General features: G+C 50.7%; 1 protein-coding gene across 1 annotated transcript; it reads right to left on the reverse strand.

The window, feature by feature from the left end:
• Positions 1 to 1,644: 1,644 nt before the first annotated feature.
• Positions 1,645 to 17,112, reverse strand: Cacng7 (calcium voltage-gated channel auxiliary subunit gamma 7). The gene is made up of 5 exons (XM_026381188.2): positions 16,897 to 17,112; positions 16,183 to 16,269; positions 15,690 to 15,830; positions 2,275 to 2,420; positions 1,645 to 1,902 (listed from the first exon to the last, which is right to left on the reverse strand). The coding sequence occupies exons 1-5, from the start codon at positions 17,090 to 17,092 to the stop codon at positions 1,645 to 1,647; spliced, it is 828 nt and encodes a 275-aa protein (XP_026236973.1). The 5' UTR covers positions 17,093 to 17,112.
• Between the last annotated feature and the right edge of the window lie 1,704 nt (positions 17,113 to 18,816).

Here is an 18,816-nt window from a genome sequence, read left to right on the forward strand (position 1 = left end):
GGAGCCGAGTGCTCCCTGGTGAAGGCGAAGGAAGTCAAGTTCAGAACCAGATGGATGGACTTGTGTCAGCCAGAGGCTTTGTTGATTTCTGTGTGATCCTGGGTGAGTCCTTCACCTCTCTGGACCTATCTGCACAGGAGAGGCCAATCAAGCCCCTGTGAGGCTTGGGAGAGCTGCAGGAAGCAGCGGAAGTAGAAAGGCAGGCAGTAGTAACAGCATTGGGAGTGAGGATCGTCATACCATGGGAACTTTTATCAATCCTGACCCAAGTTACTTGCTGTCCCCATACTTAACACGACCCAGTGAAAGTGCGTCTGTTCATTAGGATTATTAAGTCCCCTAAAACCACTCTAACCTTATTCTGCAGCGCTATAAGCCCCCTCCCTCTGGACAAGCAAAGACGTGTTTGAAATAAAGTTTATTGAAGTTTCTGTCGATATTTACATATGATACACGGTAAATAACAGAGCCAGGCCCCCCACCCCACCCCTTTCCCCACCTCCCAGGCCCCCCTCCCCCCAGCCTCATTAAAAATCGCTGCGTAAAGACAGGTTAACTGCTGCGGGCCCCCCTCCCCCCTCCCCCCAAGATGCAAACTAAAAGCCCCCGTCCCTCCCCTGCCCCCTCCCCCAACCCCGGGGGGCCATTCTGGTTCCGTGTACAACACTGTGCTACCTCGCCCCTCCTCCCCTAATAAGGGGGGTTGGGTGATTTCCTGGTGTCCTCCCCTTTTCCCCCATCTGTCCATGGGGGCGGACGGGCCCTTAAAAGAGGCCAAAGTTGGGGGGTGTGAGATGGGAAGGGGGACATCAATGAGAAGTGCCAGAAAATGGAAGACAAAGGTTTTGGGGGGTGTGGACCCCCGCTACTGCCCCTCCCTCCCCCGACGGGGCCTCGAGGGGGGAGAGGCGGGCACAGGTGTGCAGATGGCGTGGGGAAGGTCCCTCCACCCTAGGGTCCCCACCCGTGTCTTTCGGAGAGCGGGGCTGGATGCACCGAGGGGCTTGGGATGTGCAGGTGGAGGGAGGAAAGGGGGCGGGGGGGGGGCGGAGGAAGAAAGGCCAAGGACAGTTGGGAAAGCTAGAAGACCGGCTGGAACCCTAGAAGGAAGTCACCTTCAGGAGGCAGGAAAGGCCCAGCCAGCGAGAAAGAAAAGGGGCTCGGACGCGCAGAGAGAGGGGGTGCAGAGACCGAGCGAGCCCTGTCTGCGACCTCCAGCCCCAGCCGACCCGGAGCTGTGGGCGGGTCGGGAGAGGAGTCGGGGCGCAGGGGAGAAGATGACCGGCATTCCTGGCGGCTGCCGAACCCACTCTCCAGCCCAGCGCCCCTGCAGTGAAGCGGCTCTGGCTGGGCTCGGGGGTGCTGGGCTCGCTGACCGGGTGAAGGGGCGGGGCTAACTGTCTGGGCGTGGCCGTATGCGGCTGGAGACCGGAGGGCGGGGTCATTTTCAAGTGGAAGGAACCAATGAAGGGGAGAGGTCAGGAAAGTGGGAGGAGCCATTGAAGAGAGGGCGGGTGGTGGGGCGGGGCCTAAAGGTGGAGCAGCTTACTCTGGCCGGAGTATCCCTGGCCGGGGCTGCGGTCCAGGGCGGCCGGCGGGGAGGGGTAGGGCGAGGGGCGAGGGGATGCTCCGAGCAGCCGCGCCTCAGCAGGGCGAGGTGGAGATGTGCAGGTGGTCGGGGTACTTGATGGCGGGAGGGTAGTTCTGCGTCATCTGGATAGAGACGTCGCTGGAGATGTCCGACGGGCTGCGGCCCCGGCGCCACGCCTCGGGTTGCAGAAACTGGCCCGAGTAGTCGGAGCAGTCGCTGAGACGCGGACGGTAGAAGGCGGGGTGCGGGCGGTACATCTCCTCCTCCGCGTAGCGCTTGGTGAACAGGTACACCGACATCACGCCGGCCCCCTGCGGCAAGGCACCGTCAGAGTCCAGGGGCGCTCCCAGGCCTCTTACCCGAGCTCAGTCCCCTCCTCTCGCAGAACCCAACAGTCAAGGCTCCAGTCCGCTCTTCCCCCAAGCCCGTGGAGCTCAAGCCCTCAGGCACCCCTTCTTCCAGACCCGGGAGAACCAGTCCCCATTCCTCACCAGGACCCCAGGAGCTGGAGTCCCCAGATCCCTCCTCTCCAGGACCCAGGGGTTAGCCCCCCCCCCCCAGTCCCTCCATCTCCCTCATCACCCAGAGCCTACATCCCAGCCTCCTCGTCCTCCTGGCCCCAGGAATCAGGCCCCCTATACCCTCCCCCCTTGACCCTAGAGTCTGGGCCCCACCGACATCACCTCTTTGAGCAGGAAAGAGGAAGCCGCGAAGGCAAAAGACCACCCGTAGCGGTAATGGAAGTATTGCTCGGAGCTGCTGGGCCTGTTCATGACCTCGTCGTTGATGCTGGAGATGTAAAGGACCAAGCCCACCACCAAGGAGAGGCCTAGGGGGAGCAGAGCAGGTGCCCTCCTGCATGAGGAAGTGGAACCCCAGCCCCACAGCACTGCCTTCCCTCCCCCCACATCCAGGACCCCCTGGGCTGGACCTAGATGAGGTGCAGGGAGTCTGAAGAGGAACCAACAACCTCCTCTTCACCCTACCTGGAACCCGCCACCCAGAGTCTCAGTGCAGCTGGGAAAGCTAAAGATGGACACCAGCCAACAATCACAAGCAGGGTGATATGAGCTATGAGGCATGAGGAACTGAGCTCTGTGGGTCCAGAAGAGGCCCAAGGCCACCTGGGGCAGGACCAAGGGAAATCCAGGAAAATTTCCTTTGTCCAAGTCCTAAAGGATGAGCCCCAACCATTTCCTGGCAGCGGGAACAGCATGGGCAAGATTTGATGGGGGGCACACCGAGCTAGTCTATCCTACAACATGGGCAACAGCCACAGAATTGAGGCTAGAGAAGGGAGCAGGGACAAGGTCCTGATAGGCCTTGAATGCCAGGCTGAGGAGCTGAGCATGATGCCAAGGGTACTGGGGAGCCATGGCAGCTTGGGGCAGAGGAAGGACACAGCCAGATCAGTGTTAGAAGACCCTTTCAGGGCTTTGGTGTTGGGAACAGATGGGCAGAGAGTCACTGGAGTTGTGATATTCTATGGGGAAGAGAACGAGGCCTGAGCTGGAAAGAAGTGACAGCACCATTGATACTAGCAGCTACTTATGTGGGTTTTGGTCTGTGCTAGGTGCTGTTCTCAGCATTATATAGAAAGTAACTCATTCAAAACTCAAAACAATCCTTTGAAGTAGACACATTTTATCACCACTTACAGCGGAAGAAACAGAGGCACATGGAGCGTGTGGAGAAGTCTGGCTTGAGAATTTCAAAAGGCAAATATCACTTTCCTAATATGAACTCTGCTTTTAACAGCAGCCAGACCTGGGTGACTTAAGGAGGCCATACCATTTCTTGTCCTAAATCCATCTAACGCAGCCTTATCAGCGTCTTCCCTCAGAGTCCTGCAAATAAGCATTGTGTGACTGTCACACCCAGAATCCAAACTCCTTTCATTGCCTCTAAGAGGGATCTGTAAACCATGACCCATAGACTACATCCAGTGCACCTCTTGTTTCTGAACAGCTTTTACATAATAAACGGCTGAAAAACAAGTCAAAAGAAGAATGATATTTTGTAGCATGCAGAAAGTATATGGATTTCTTTTGGCAGTTCTTCAAAAAGTTAAAGATAGAATTACCATATGACCCAGCAATTCCACTCCTAGGTATATACCCAAGGGAATCGAGAACATATGTTCTCCCAAAAAATTGTACACAAATGTTTGTAGCAGCGTTCCCCAGTAGCCAAAAAGTGCAAACAGCCTGAATGTCCACCAGCTGATGAATGGATAAACAAACCGTGGGCCATCAACAGAAGGAATGTTATCTGGCCTGCAAAGGGGATGGGTGCCGACCTAGGCTACCATGGGAATGCACGGGAAACTGGTCCAAGAGAGAAGCCAGATGCTAAAGACCACACACCATGTGACCCCGTTCCTACCGAGAACAGGCAACTGCACAGAGACAGGAAGTAGATCAGTGGCTGCCAGGGCCTAGGAGGGAGGGCGACCATGACTGGCTGTTAACGAGGGTGCGATTTCTTGATGGTGATGAAGTGTTGTGACATTAGCTAAGGAGATGGTGGCACAGCTTTGTGAATCTACCAAAAAGCCTATGATGCACATTACATGAACTGTATGTTGTGAATTAAATCTCAAATTTGAAGAGTCTATGAATTTCAGATTTCTGTCCCTATAAACACAAATTTCTTGGCTCACTGCCACACCCATTTGTTGATATATTGCTGACTGCTTTCTACTGCTGTGGAGAGCAGAGTATCTCGACAGACAGACAGCAAAAATGAAAATCTTTGTGATCTGACCCTTTAGAGAAAAATCTGGGTGACCTTGTAGACACTAACACCTGCACTGCCTGGTCCCCACCAACCTCATCCCTGAGAAGTCCTCCCGTCCCTCTGCCTAAGCCACCTACTTCCTTGCTCTCCCCTCTTCCTCGAGTGCATCAAGCTAGTTTCTGCCTCAGGGCCTCCACCTGTGCTGTTCCTGCCCCTGGAATATGCCTCTCCCAGTTTCCTGAGTGCCTTCCTCCAGTTTGTCACCTCTATTTTTGTTGGTTTGCTTGCTTCGGTATTAGGAACTGAACCTGGGGCACTTAACCTGGGAGCCACGTCCCCAGCCCTTTTTATTTTTTATTTAGAGACAGGGTCTCCCTAAGTTCCTTAGGGTCTCACAATGTTGCCAAGGCTGGCCTTGAACTTGTGATCTTCCTGCCTCAGCCTCCCAAGCCGCTGGGATTACAGGCCTGAGCCACTGCACAGGGTTCCAAGTCACCTCGACTACAGGGGTGCACCACTGTGCCTAGTGTTTGTCACCTTTTTTTTTTGGGGGGGGGTATACCAGGGATTGAACTCAGGGGCACTGAGCCACACCCCCAGCCCTATTTTGTATTTGATTTAGAGATAGGGTCTCACTGAGTTGCTTAGTGCCTCGACATTTCTGAGACTGTCTTTGAACTCATGATCCTCCTGCTTCAGCCTCCCGAGATGCTGGGATTTGTTGGCTTTTGTCACCTCTTTAAAAAGGCATTGAGTTAAGCCAGGGACAGTGTCACACAAGTGCTGCATTCCCTTACTTAGGACATGGAGGCAGGAGTGTGGCTTGATTCCAGAGGTTCAAGGCCACCTGGACAACACAGTGAGACCCTGTCTTAAATAAATAGATAATAAATTTAAAAACCTCCCTCTTTCAAAATTAGATAAATGCAGGTGAAAACTAAGCAGTCAGAAGATCAAAAGCTTCCCAACATCTTCAGGTGAGACTGGGAGAAGGTGGGAGTGCAGAACTGTGTGACTCTGAGCAGGGGATGTGGCAATACCTAAGGAAGCCACCTGTGAATCAATCCTTTACCTCTAGGAATTCATCCTGAAGGCATCCCTCTGATCCGGTGGAAAATCAGATGCACAAGCAAACTCACTGCAGCATGATTTGTAATTGGAGAGGCAGGAAATGCTCTCGTGGAGATGGAATCCACTGTGGCACATCCGTCCAACCAAGTGCTGTGCCTCAGTGAAACAAGGAGGGAGACCTCCGGGACCCAGGGCAGGGTCACAGTCCAGACCACACCACCAAGCGCCAGGAGCAAGGCAACTCGTGGGCCTGAGTGCTCAGCAAGCTGCCTCTTAGGCGGGAAAGAAGCGTGCTTGAAGATACAGGCGTGCACCTGCTTCTCTGCGGAGAGGCGCACAGGAGGCAAACGGGGTGGGTGCCAACCAGGAGGAGAACAGTGCACCTCTGAAACTAGGCAAATACTTTATATTAAAAGAGAATCATCCAGATGGGGAAAACTGAAATTAAAAATAAGCAAATAAATGAATCTAACCCTATATTAAATTAAAAATATGGCCACAGTAGGAAGGAGCACAACCTAAGTGTGTGTGTGTGTGTGTGTGTGTGTGTTTGGGGGGGGGGTGCTGTGGATTGAATCCAGGGCCTGTGCTTGCTAGGCAAGTGCTCTACCACTGAGCTACATCTCCAGCCCCCAAGCAGCTTTTAAAAACAGCACTTTGCCTATAGATATCAGACTAAAGACCAAAGACCTACAAAGTAATCTATCTTGAGCCTTTCTTAGTAGATTTTTTTTCAGGGGGGCGGGGGGCGGAATCTAGGGTAGCAGTTCTGAAGTTATTTCATGTGCATTGTGAGGTTGAGTGGACCCATGAATACACTGATGCTTCAGGGAATGACAGCTTCTCAGAAAGAAGAAAGGTACAAACAAAGTAAGGCAAGAAAACTCATGTACTGTTTTGATATCATGATAAGCTCCTGCTCCTTAAATATGTATGATTTCCCAGCCTTCTGACCTGAAGGTCCTGACAGTGGCACCCCGAAAAGCACTGAGCACACTGAGCCCCCCTGCTCTTGGTTCCTAATGTCATTCCTCACTAAAAGGAACTAGACTCCCTGAAGAAACAGCCAATTTGAAGCCAGGGGTGGGGGTGGTAAAGAGCCAAGAACCATGGCACAGGTCTATAATCCCAGCTACTGTGGAGACCCAGACTGGAGGATCACGGGTTCAAGGCCAGTCTCAGCACTTAGTCAGACCCTGTCTTAAAATGTGAAAACAAACCCAGGGCTGGGACATGGATGGGTGGTAGAGTGCTTCCCTAGCATGGGTGAGGCCCTGGGTCCCATCCCACAAGGACCAGCTAGAAGAGCTTCCTGGTAGTCAACTTGAGGACGGTATGAGCACCAAAGTGAATGATTCAAGCAAGGTCACGTGACAAGATGAAAAAAAAAAACCTTTTTTTTAAGTATGAGTCCATGCTGATATTTCTAAAACTTAACAAGAGAAATAAGGTTGGCTTCAGTAGCATCCCCATTTGTACATGAGGGTGGCACATGTCAGGTGCAAGCGAGCATCACAGACGACAGAACCCCCCCCCCCAGACTATCTGTGAATTACAAAGAGATAAAAACTTCCTAAAATGGCAGGTTCCCCCTGAGCAAGCGATGGAGGCCGAAACCGCCAATCATCGGGCAGGTGGACTCCAAGGGCCCGTGGGGAAGGCTGAGCTGGCCTCTGCTTCCTTCGGGTAGTGCTCCCGCTGGGAATGTGTAACCCGGATCCACTCACAGGGACACCGGGGGACAGTCTACAAAACCACTGACTTCACAGTTCAAAAACGCCAACTTGAAAGATTGGGGGGAAAAAAGCATCGGAGCTATATAAAAGACGAAAGAAAAGCGCTGCAGAGCATTGACTGCACAGACCCACAGAGACAGCGCAGCGCAAGCAGAGCAGGCGGGCAGCAGGCACCGGCCGCAGAGGGAGGAGAGCAACAGAACACGAGAAAGCAGGATTCCAGAGGAAAATGTCCTCGTGTGCATCTGCACAAACTCGCTGGAGGCGCCCAGGAGTGCCCAGAGGCTGCGGTCAGCTTCTCAGAGTTTCTAAGAAGTGTTCAGAGAGAATAAAGTCTGCCAAGGAGAAAGGAAAGTTTGAAGACAGGGCAAGGGCAGAATGAAAGGGAAAGGGCCACCTAGATCCTCCTGAACGGGAAAGAGAAGTTCAAAGATCCCAAAGCACCCAAGAGGCCTCCTGTGGCCCTTTCCTTGTTCTGTTCAGAGAATCAAAGGAGAACATCTCGGCCTGTCCACTGGTGACTTTGCAAAGCAGCAGAAACAGGAAAGGTCTACTGCTGCCCGCGAGGCTAAAGGCAAGCCTGTGGGGCAAGGAGAGCGAGTGTTCAAGGTGGGAGGAAGCCAAACGGAGCAAGAGCAGGGAGACAGGGAGGACCTCAGGGCGCGAGGTGGAGTGGGGAGGAAGATGGATATGTTGGACGTTTTCCTCTTTATAGCATCTAACCCCCTGTACCTAGCTTACTCCTTTCAAAGAAAAAAAAATATGATTTTTTTTTTAATCTGTAAGGAGATTAAAGAGACAAAGGAAATGCAAACCATGGCCCTAGGTTGGATCCTGAGTCAGAAAAAAAAAGACCACAAAGGAGTATTGGGGCAACTGCTGCAATCTGGGTATGGACTATGTATTACCTGAAAATATTAAACTTTCTGAGTTTGACTATTGTACTGTGGTTTCATAAGAAAATGCCCTTATAGCTGGGTGTGGTAGAGCCAGCCTGAAGCCCCAGTGACTCAGGAGGATGAAGCAGGAGGATAGAAAGTTCAAGGCCAGCCTGGGCAATTTAGCAAGACCCTTTCTCAACATTTTAAAAAAGGACTGGGGATGTAGCTCAGTAGTGAAGTGCCCCTGGGTTCAATCCTCAGTGCAGTCGGGGTGGGGGGTGGACGCCCTGTTCTTAGGAAACATGTGCTAAACTATTTAGGAGTGAAGTGTTTGCAACTTAGGTGTTTCTGTGTGTAGATCCATGTGTATGCACAATGTATATATTACATACGTGCATAACACACACATACACAAGTGTACATGTACACGTGGGTAGAAGCTGGTCTAGGTGAAAGCTATCTGACAGTTCCTGGTATTCTTTTTGAAACTTTTCCATAGGTTTGCATTTTTTTCTAAAAAAAAATTTTTAAATAAAAATGAACACCCCAAAACAGGATTTTTTTTTTCCACAATGCTGCAGTGTGGCCTGGGAAATTACTTCTTCATTGCAAAGAGAAAAGCCTACCTCATCAATGGAGAGCTCTGATGGACATCACCTGTACCAAGGGCTCAAGTTTCACGTGGCTGAGGCTGACAGGGGCAGGGGGCGGGGACTGCCTGGCATTAGCTGCTACTGAAGTGATCCAAAAGTCAGAGCAGCACCTCCGAGTTTTCTGGGTAACCACGTATAATCTGCTGTCATCGAGCCTCTAGTCTGACAACTTCCAGCTTATGGAAAATATAAGAAAGAGGAATAGATGAAATGAGAAGTCGGGTCAATGAAGGCTGGGGATACTCTGTGGGACCCCCTGTCCTTCAGGGGATGATGTGTGAATCCAGGTGAAAGTACCCGAGCCAGAGAGCAATCCCAGGAGCTCAGGAAGAGGCCCAGACATGAAGCGTCTGTCCATGGGTGGAATGCAGGAGGACGCGAACAGCACCACCTACCTATGAAGTGCTCTTGCCAAAAACAAACCCAGATCTGCCCAGGCTTCCCGAGATCTTAGATGGCTGAAGTGTATTACACCACAGCACGGGGACATGATTGGGAAACTCCAGAATGTGGGAATTCTACACGACAAATGACCAGATTTCTTCAAAATACAAATGAAAAAAAAAATAATAATAATAAAAACATACAATCAAGGAGAGGAACTGAGATTAAAAGTCTTCAGAGATCTATCAACGAAATGCACATGTGGAATTTGGATCCTGATTTGCAGCAAACTAGCCATTAAAAGACACTGAGGAGCCCGGTGGGAGGACTGAACGCTAACCAGATAAGAGATGATATTGAGCAATTCTTCTTATTTGTTTGGGCTTGATAATGGCAACATGGCTATAGTAAATAAAAGAGTACTTTCTAACTCAGGGATATACTAAAATACTTGTGGACAAAATGGGTTGCTGTCTGAGGCTGGCTTTAAAATAAGGCAGCAAAGTACAGAAAGGGGACACGGTGGTGTGACTATAAAAAGCCCGCCATATGCTGGCAATCGCTGGAACCCAGTGAAGGGTGCCCGGGGCTTCCCTAACCAGTCTTTCCATATTTTCAGAATGAAATATATTTTGAAAGTCAACGTTGGAAAAGAAACATTGTGGCACAACCAGTCTCCATGACAAGAGATCTATTAACGAAATGCCGCGCGAGAACCTCGACCCAACCCTTGTTCTGAAGGGAAAGCTCAAAAGCAGTCTTCCTCCTTCCCCCCTCCCTCTCTCCCTCCTTTCCTTCTTTTCCTTTTCTTTCTTTTTTCCTTCCTTCCTTCCTTCCTTCCTTCCTTCCTTCCTTCCTTCCTTCCTTCCTTCCTTCCTTCCTTCCTTCTTTTCTTTCTTTCTCCACAACGTTGAGGACAGAACCCAAGGCCTCCTGCATGCTAGGCAAGGGCCCTACAAATGCGCTACACCCCCAGTCCAGAAAAAAAGACATTCTTGAGAGACAACTGGGACAGTAAGAAAATGGATTAAATTATATTGTGGAATGTTTATCAAATTTCTAACTGTGCTAGCAGCATCGTGGTCCTATGGAAGAGCGTCTGCATCCTTAAAGGATGCACGCCGACCTTGACTTTTTAGAGATGAATTATCATAATGCCTACAACTTACTTTCAAATAACAAAGCCAAGAATGTGTATGGTGTGTATAAAAAGGAGTGGGGGGCAGATATTTTAGATCAGGTGATTCTGATGGGTGTGACAGGGCAATGACTCACTCTCCTTCCTTAACCTGCTTGGTATCCTTTGTGGCACGCATCACCACTTCACATGCTCCTGCTTGTCATTTCTTTTCTTTCTTCTTCTTCTTTTTTTTTTTTTTTTGTTCTGGGGATTGAACCCAGGGCCTTGTGCATGATGCAAGGCAAGCACTCTACCAACCGAGCTGTGTCCCCAGCCCTTGTCATTTCTTTATTGTACACGTCCCCCAACTCACGAGGAAGCTGGGGACTCTATGATGCCAGTACACGTCTACTTGGTCCTCCTGAGTAGCATTCTTGGCACCTAACAAAAGACCCAGCAAGGATGAGTTCATGAATACTCTTGCCAGGCAAACGGAACCTCTGCAAAAGCACATTAACTGCCTTTGTTTCTTCCTTTAAATCTTAACTAACATATATTTTTGTGCACTGGAGATTGAACCCAGGTAACACTCTAAGCTACACCCTGACCCTTTTAATTTTTTATTCTGAATCTTGCTAAGTTGCTGAGGCTGGCTTAGGATTTGCCATCCTCCTGCCTCAGCTTCTGGAGTAGCTGAGATTACAAGCAGGCACCATGGTGCCTGGCCTGCTCTTTCATTCACTCTAAATCCCACTATTCCTTCATCCCTTCTAATAATGAAACTTTCCTCACTCTGGACACCATAGCACTTCTGACCTTTAGTATTCCTTAATTTTGACACTTGGGAATAGAGAGCCTGAGAAATGCTATCCAGTGGAAAGCCCTTGAGACAGGGTTGAAAGACAGGCAGGTTTACAGGGAAGGAATACCAAGGAAGCCCAGATGCCACCCCCACTCAGTGCCTAAACCAAATGCAGGGGTCATCTCCATCCCCCTCTCTCTCTGCCACAAAGAGTCATCACCCACCAAATGGTAGACTTTATTTCTGGGTTCTTCATGTATCAAAACCCTCCCTGCAGCCCCAGGTGCCTAGCCCAGCTTGGCCCTTATTCTCTATGTCTGCGTCATTGTTTCAAAATCTTTATCATCCTGCTTCAGATACTGGTTCTCTCTAAAAACAGGATGGACTCTACCCCTCTGTGCTCTCAGCTCCTCTGGGCTCCTGGCTTCCCACAGGGGAGGCATCCACCTTCAGTCTGGAAGTCCAGGGCTGATCCAGTTCCTGCTGGTGACCCTGCCTCCTAACCCCTCCAGCCTGGAGGTGAGCGCCTGCTTTACCTTACAGTACTAAGTAGCCAACAGTCCCCACCAGCAGAGCCAGAAGCAGGGTCTGTAGCAAATATCTCCAATGAGGAAAAGGCTTTTTAGAAAATAAGCCATTCTTTCCTTTCTCCATCCTGGCCATTTCACGATGGCTCTGATTCTCTAAAACACACCACACACACACACACCCCTCCCTCCCCCCTTCCTGTCTCTGTAATCTAGCTCTCATACTCTCTTCCCACTCCCTCGACTACACCTGCTCCATAATTCTTAGATCACAGTAGGCAAAATCAAGCTGAATAGAACCAACCTGGCTTCAGAACAATGGGGTTTCAGCACCATGGACAGCTGCTCCCGTGCCTCTACACATGCTAGGAACATTTCCATACAAGGCAATTTCCTTTCTTCATTGGAAAAATCCTCCCTTGCCCTTTCAGCACCAACGCAGGTGCCACCTCCTCTGGGAAGCCCTCCCTGGCCACTGCCCATGCCACCCGACTGTCTTGGGTGAATGCATCTCCCCTTTTCCAGAACACCCTGAGCAGTAACTCCCCCTTCTACACTCCTCCGTTCCGCACACACTCTAGCGGCAACTCATCCAGGCTCTGCAGACAAGCAAGCACAGGTTTTGAAAGGTCCGCGCCCTTTGGGGTTTACATTCTGGTAGAAAGAGGCTGAAAACACACGAGACGAGAACAGCAGTAAATACTATGAAGACACAGAAGGGCTGCTGGATTTGTTAGAGAAGGCAGCTCTGAAGAGAAAAAGGTCCGAGCCCTTTGAGGATGAGGAGGAAGCGACCCACACAGAGAGGAACGTGGGTTAGACACCCCAAGGTCAGCCTGCGATCCATGTTCTGAGTCAAGAGTGCTAGTGGGTTAGGAAGTGGGGTCAGAGGTTGAGCAGCAGTCAGATCGTGGAAGGGCTTGTGGGCTGGAGTAGGCATTCTGTATTTAAGTCCACCCAAAGGATACGAGTTGGTGGTGACAGGCTCTGACCAAGGCCCGGATTATGTCTGGATCCCTGTTTAGAGTGGGTTGTGTCTCCAGGGCCAAGCACCGGGTCTGGCACCCAGGATGCCCCATGAATGCATGAGTGAGCAGAGGCGCCGGTCATGGGTGAGAGCCGCGTGTGCACGCCTGTGCATGTGCATGTGCTTGCCTCTTATGGCCTAGAAAAAGAAAATCAATGCCCTCTACCCCACCCCCCGCAAGTCATGTGGTTCCATTGATCCTCTTGTGATGTCCTTCTCTCCTACAACTGTCCAACTGCCCCTATGCCCACACCTCCATCCCACACAGACCTCATCGGCCCCTGCATGGGCCACTACAGGAGCCACCTCCTCTGTGACACCACTTCCAGTCTCCTTCCCCTAGTCCATGCCCAGAACAGTTCCTGAGGACGTTTAACCCCCAGCAATGCCCCTCTCCCTCCCTGGCCCCAGCCTTCACTGCTTTCTCTAGAACCGAGGGCCAAATCCATCAATAAACCCTCCCCAGGCCACTCGTGTCTGTCTCTGAGACTCAGAGTCCTCTTTGTGAACATGAGGTGATTGGACCAGGTCATTCTGTTCCAAGACCTAAGGTACTGGTGTTAGGTCCTTTGTTTTTAGAACTTTTTTTATTTTATTGGGGCAGGGTAATGCCATGGTGAGGGAGGCCTGGGTTGGAATCCATTTTTAATGCAGAAAACTTAACCTCTGAGCATTTCTGTTTCCTCCGTGGTAAAATGGAGATAATAAGGGTACCTGCCTTGTAAGTCAAGACAAATAAATAACTTAATTTGTATAAAGTGCTCAGAACTGCTGGCCCCACGGCACTCTGTGTGACTGCTATTACTTCTGCATTTCAGTGTTTGTTCATTTATTTCCCCTACATCATGTTGAGTACGCACTATTTCAGTCCAGGAACTTTACACCCATGATCTAGATCAGGGGTTGGCCAACTACAGTTTGGTTCACCAAGTGTTTTTGTATGGTTTACCAGCTAAGAATTTCTTTTTTTTTTTTTTCTGTCTACTGGTGGGGAAAAATAAAAATAAAAGCAGCACACTATTTCATGACACATGAAAATTACATCAAATTAAAATTTCAGGGTCCATAAATGAAGTGTTATTGGCAACAATTCAGCAAGAGAAGGTCTTAAGTCGCCTAGGTAGTAAGTGTTAGTGGTAGGATTTGGACCCCGGTCATCCTAGGTTCGCCTCATGTGCCTCTACCCACTGTACCCCATAAGCCTGAGGACACAGGAATGGTTCCCTGGGATAGAACCCTTTGGTCGTAGTCTCAGAAATAAACTCAAGGAAGAGTTTCAGACATAGGGTTCGATCTCTTCCAAATGACTCTTGTTGGATCAGAAGTCTGACGTCCAGCCCTGACTGCATCATTGACTCTCGGCTTGACCTTGGGCAGGAAGTTCCTGGTGCAGTGGGGTGTGAACACGTGGTTTGGGAGAACACCCTTGGTTCTAATCCCAGTTCCATTGACGGGCTGTCACCTCCTCTAGTCCCTCTCCATTTCTGTGAACTGCAAACAATGGGGCTTTCCTCCTAACGTTTTTTGGGTAGGTTGAATAAAACGCCCCATGCTACCTACTCCTGCCCCACTTTCTCTCTCTAGGCCACTATTTCTCCATCTGAAAAATGATGAGACCTTGCTGCTCTGACACTCTGGGATGGTGATATTCTACATGTCTTATTTTAGCTCAGTCTGGCTCCACATGCCGTGATCTGAGTTTGCACAGAGGTCGCACCCTGGTTTCCCTGGAAAAGGTCTCATCAGGCGAGGTTGAAGGCTCGGGGGAGGTGTGGCTAGAGAGCTGGGTGAGGAGCAGGGAGGAGCCTGGAGGAGGGGACACCGAAGAGGCTTCTTTAACTCTGCATAGTCAACCAGAAAGACGAAGCCAAGGGCAGCTCTAGGGGGACAGCGTGGAGGTGAGACACACGCAAGGTTTGTTTATCAGACATCAGCTCAGCTGCAAGTACCTGACTTCAGCTCAATTAAATTGTGGCAAATTCATTCAAATGGAATTGGAGAACTGAGTCAGAATGAATTGGGGTCAGCTGGACTGGACTGACAGGCCTCCCATGTTTGAGCTGCACTGGGCTAAGCTGGACTGAAGTGGACTGCACCGAGCTGAAATCTGGAAGGCTAAACTCCAGAGTGAAGTCTACTGGAAGTCTGAGCCCTTGAGTCATCTGGTACCAGTTTAGACTGGTATCTTGGGCAACTCTTTGTGTGTGTGTGTGTGTGTGTGTGTGTGTGTGTGTGTTGCTGGGGATTGAACCCAGGGCTTTGTGCACGCAGAGCAAGCACTCTACCAACTCAGCTGTATCCCCAGCCCTCTTGAGCAACTCTCTACACAATTCTGGATCTCACTACCCCACTTTACCAAGCAAGTAATGATAACAACTCTGAGAGATATCATGAGAGGAGTATGAGATCATACAAAGAGCCTCTAACCTCAAAAGAAAGAAAAAAGAACTGTATACAAATACAGAAGTCTAGCTAACAACATGCACAGTGGACTGTTTAGGGTTAAGTGAACAGACACCTGAAATTTACTTTGAAACGCATCTAAGAAGTAAGAGAGATGAATGGAGGGTTAGAAATATAGACAGAGGAACAGATATAGGATAACACAAATCTAGCAAGACGCCAATCGTTGACCCAAGTCCTGCACACATGAGCATTCACTACAAAACTTTTGACTTTCTGTTTGAGAAAAATTAAAATGTTGCACAGAAAATAAAGAGCTTTGTAAACTGTTAATTACTAAAATATCAGTGGTGGTTAAAAATACAGCTCTGGAGGCGACTGGCGTGCCTTTGATTCCCAGCTCTGCCTCTCACTACTTGTGTGGCCCTCAGCAAATGACTTCATTCCTCTGAGTGTTTGCTTCCATATCTGTAAAATGGGGCTATTAATAGCACTCACCTCACAGGGTTGTTGTATCAGAACAGAGCAGGGCAGCTTATTAGCACCCAATACGCATCTGCTATGATTTGGTTCTCTAAGTAATGCTGTGCAGTGGGCACGGTCGGTGCTAGCTTCATTTCATGGAGAAGGGAAGTGGGGTTCAGAGAGGTTCTGCAACTCCTCCCAAGACACACAGCAAGGAAACAGCTTTCTAAGTGGGAGAGGGGCCACTTGAAACAATTTCCCCAACTTACAAGTTCTTTCCTTCAGCTCACCTGACAGGATGAAGAAGATGCCAGAAACGAAGGCTAGGATGGTCCTCTGAGGGCGTATGTGGCCGATGTTGCTGATGACGAAGGCCGTGAAAACGAGGAACAGACTGACCATGGGGAAGGGAGTGGCCGTGCGCACTGTCTCTGGGAGAGGCGGACAGTGAGAGGCAGGGTGAGGGGGACACTCCAGTGGGACACCTCCCGATGCTCTCATCACCCTGATCCCTCCGGCTCCTCCCCTTCCCCGTTGACTCCTCCCCTTCCTGATACTTCCCGGCTGACTCCACCCTTCTCTTGGTCGCACCCCGGACTTGACCCCTCCCCTTTCCTGCGACCCCTCCCTGCCCAGGCCCCGCCCTTTCAACCTGCCCCTTCTCGCTCCACTCGGTTTTCCTCCAGCCTCTGCTCTTTCACTTGGACCCCTCCCCTTCCCAACGTTGTCCCTCCTCCCGTGACCCCGCTAGTTTTCTGGGCACCTCCCCCCTCTTCCCCTCACTCAAAATATTCTCCGTGTTTTCCGTCACCAAGTTGATCTCTGGTTCAAGGAAGTATTCTGAGGCCACGCAGCGACCCTTCTCTCGACCTGGTGGGAAGACGAAGATGGCAGGATGACAGGGACGTTCCAGAGAGGTCGTTAGGGGCAGGACGGACAGTGCGTCCCCAGGACCCAGATGCCACACTTCCCCCGAGGGTTCTGGGCTGTTCTGTTATTAGGAGTGGGGATGGGGTAGGCGGGATGATCAGGAGTTCTTGTGAGTTGCCCTGGGGACACCTGGTTGGAAGAGGGCAGGGCTGGACCTGGGGTCCTCAGAGAGTAGACTGTTCACCGAAGACTCCGGGACCCGATAGGAATAAGGACCGCAGGTCGGGATTCCTGAAAGGCCGGGGTCTCTGTGGTCAACCCGGAGGCTGGATTCTTTTATCCGGCCCATGTCACCCCGGAACTGTCCAGGGGACTCTGACTCTAGAATACCGAGTCTAGAGTTAAGAAGAGCAGGGGTGGGCAGGGGTCTGAGGACCTGAAGTCTGTCAGCATCAGGCTCCTGTCTAGCGAATGAAGGGCTAGGCACGGGCTCCACAGAGAAACCTGGGCTTCCAGAAGGGAGGCAGGGTCGGCTTCTGGATTTCGGGAACACGGGGACTATGGATAAGTACTCAGGGTCCCAGGCAAGGCTGGACGGGTGGGCAAAGAGCAGGTGAGCTGCTGCACCTGCAAAGAAGCAGACTCGCCAGAGGCCAGCGTGCAGCGCCATCTTGACCTCGGTGGTCTGGTTCTGCGGCAACACGGTGCCCTCCTCCATGTACAGCCAGTAGTCCGTGCTGACCGCGATGCCCACGAGGAGCAGGCCGCACGCACCGAACACGCTGCTCAACAGGGTCAGGGCGCGGCTGCTGCAGTGACTCATCCTCAGCGGCGGGGGGCGCCCTGCGGGGCCTGCGGAACCAGAATCTGAGGTGCAGAACCACGAGCGGATTCACCCAAGTCCCCAACCTGTGGGGCCAGTTAGTATACCCGGCCCTGGCCAGAAAGCTAACTCCACAACCAAACTCTCCAACACGAATTCTGTGTCCTGAGCCACCATCCGGCCCTGCATACTGACTGGAGCCACCAACTGTTGACCCCCAACCTCAGGATGGGCCTTCTGGTATCTGCTAACTGTGCCCTGGCTCTGGCTCCAGGTCCCTAACCCCAGGTTTAGATTTCCAACCACAAGCCTCAAATCTACTTATCCCAGGCCCGAACCTGGTTCCAAATGTCATGGCTTTTATTACAAATTCTAATTCCAGATTTTCAATTCCATCACCAGACTCCCAGCCCTAACCTCCTGCCTTGAACTGAGAACCTGGTCTTAGAATCAGACCCCATCAGAGTCCCCAACCTTGAGCCTGCCTTGGTGACATAGAACTATTAGGCTGACTGGCAGCTTCAACCCTTATTCTGTCCTGACCTAAGCTCCCAGACCAGTACCCATCATCTCAACATTAAGCCAGGACTTAGGTGCCTGCACCTGGCGTAGTAGGCTTAGATTCTGGATGCTGTGTAACTTGACCTTTTCAGAAACTAACCCATGCCCTGATCCAATGCCACGATATTTTTCCTTTGGACCCTGTCTCTGAACTGCAGAAATCCCCTAAGTGGGTCACTAACCAAGAATTCCTAACCCCCACATCTTGGTTTCAGACCCTTGACTTCAGGCTTACCTGAAACTTTGAGCAGAGGCCCCATCAAAGCTTAAACTCTCAGACTTGACCCTAACACCCCTTCTAACACCATGAACTTGACCCATGACCTTCTACAGCTGATCCTGTACCTTGACCTCAATTTGGCACCCCAAACTAAGATCACTGTCACAATCCAGAGCCCAAATCCCAGAACCCTAATTTCAGCCTCCCAGATCAGGCAGCCCCTGAACCTGGGATACTGGGTCTTGGTTACAGGCTTCTGGATCCCAGGACAGTGAGACCCAGAGACCTGGAACCATGATCTTGACTAGAGACTCCAGAATGCCTAAACAACAAGCTGGGATACTCTTGACCCAGCATCCCAACCAGAGCATCCCAGTAAAACTAGGATCCTCATCTGCTGGCTAGAAATCAGAAAACTAGGAATTTCAGTATCCCATCCCCCATCAAATGACCCAAAAATTCCTTACCAGAGACTCTGCCCCTGACTTCTCATGCTAGGACTTCTAATAACAGACACTCTTCAACATCAACCATGGAATGCAGACCCCAACACTGGACCCTCTGAACAAGAAATCCCCAGTTCATACCTATGGTCTCCCAAAGTCCAATTGGCAACCCAGATATTCCAACCAGGAGGCCCCTAAACATGGAAGGATTTCCAGTTTCTCACCTGCAATCCTCATATCCCCCTTCCCCTAAATCACACAATGCCATGATATGGGGGCTCACCTGGGGATCCTCAGCCTATCGCAGCCAGAGACCTCAACATCCCCGAATACCAGCTCTATCCATCACCTTTTTGACAGAAAAGTTTGAGACCCCTTAAATACTCGCCAAACAATGTAACCAAGACGTGAGACTCCACCTTCCTTAACTAGAATTCTTGAAACTTTGAAACTCTGTCCCACCCCAATAAGGACCCCGGGAGTCTAAGACCAGTCCC

Source organism: Urocitellus parryii, chromosome 15 (genome assembly GCF_045843805.1).
Source record: "Urocitellus parryii isolate mUroPar1 chromosome 15, mUroPar1.hap1, whole genome shotgun sequence".
Lineage (NCBI taxonomy): Eukaryota > Metazoa > Chordata > Mammalia > Rodentia > Sciuridae > Urocitellus > Urocitellus parryii.

Coding starts and splice junctions, on each gene's coding strand:
- Cacng7 (XM_026381188.2), bottom strand. CDS start 17,092: ATGAGTCACTGCAGCAGCCGCGCCCTGACCCTGTTGAGCAGCGTGTTC. Junction 15,831..16,182: donor AAACACGGAGAATATTTTGA/GTGAGGGGAAGA, acceptor CGCCTCTCCCAG/AGACAGTGCGCACGGCCACT. Junction 2,421..15,689: donor CATCTTCTTCATCCTGTCAG/GTGAGCTGAAGG, acceptor TGCTCCCCCTAG/GCCTCTCCTTGGTGGTGGGC.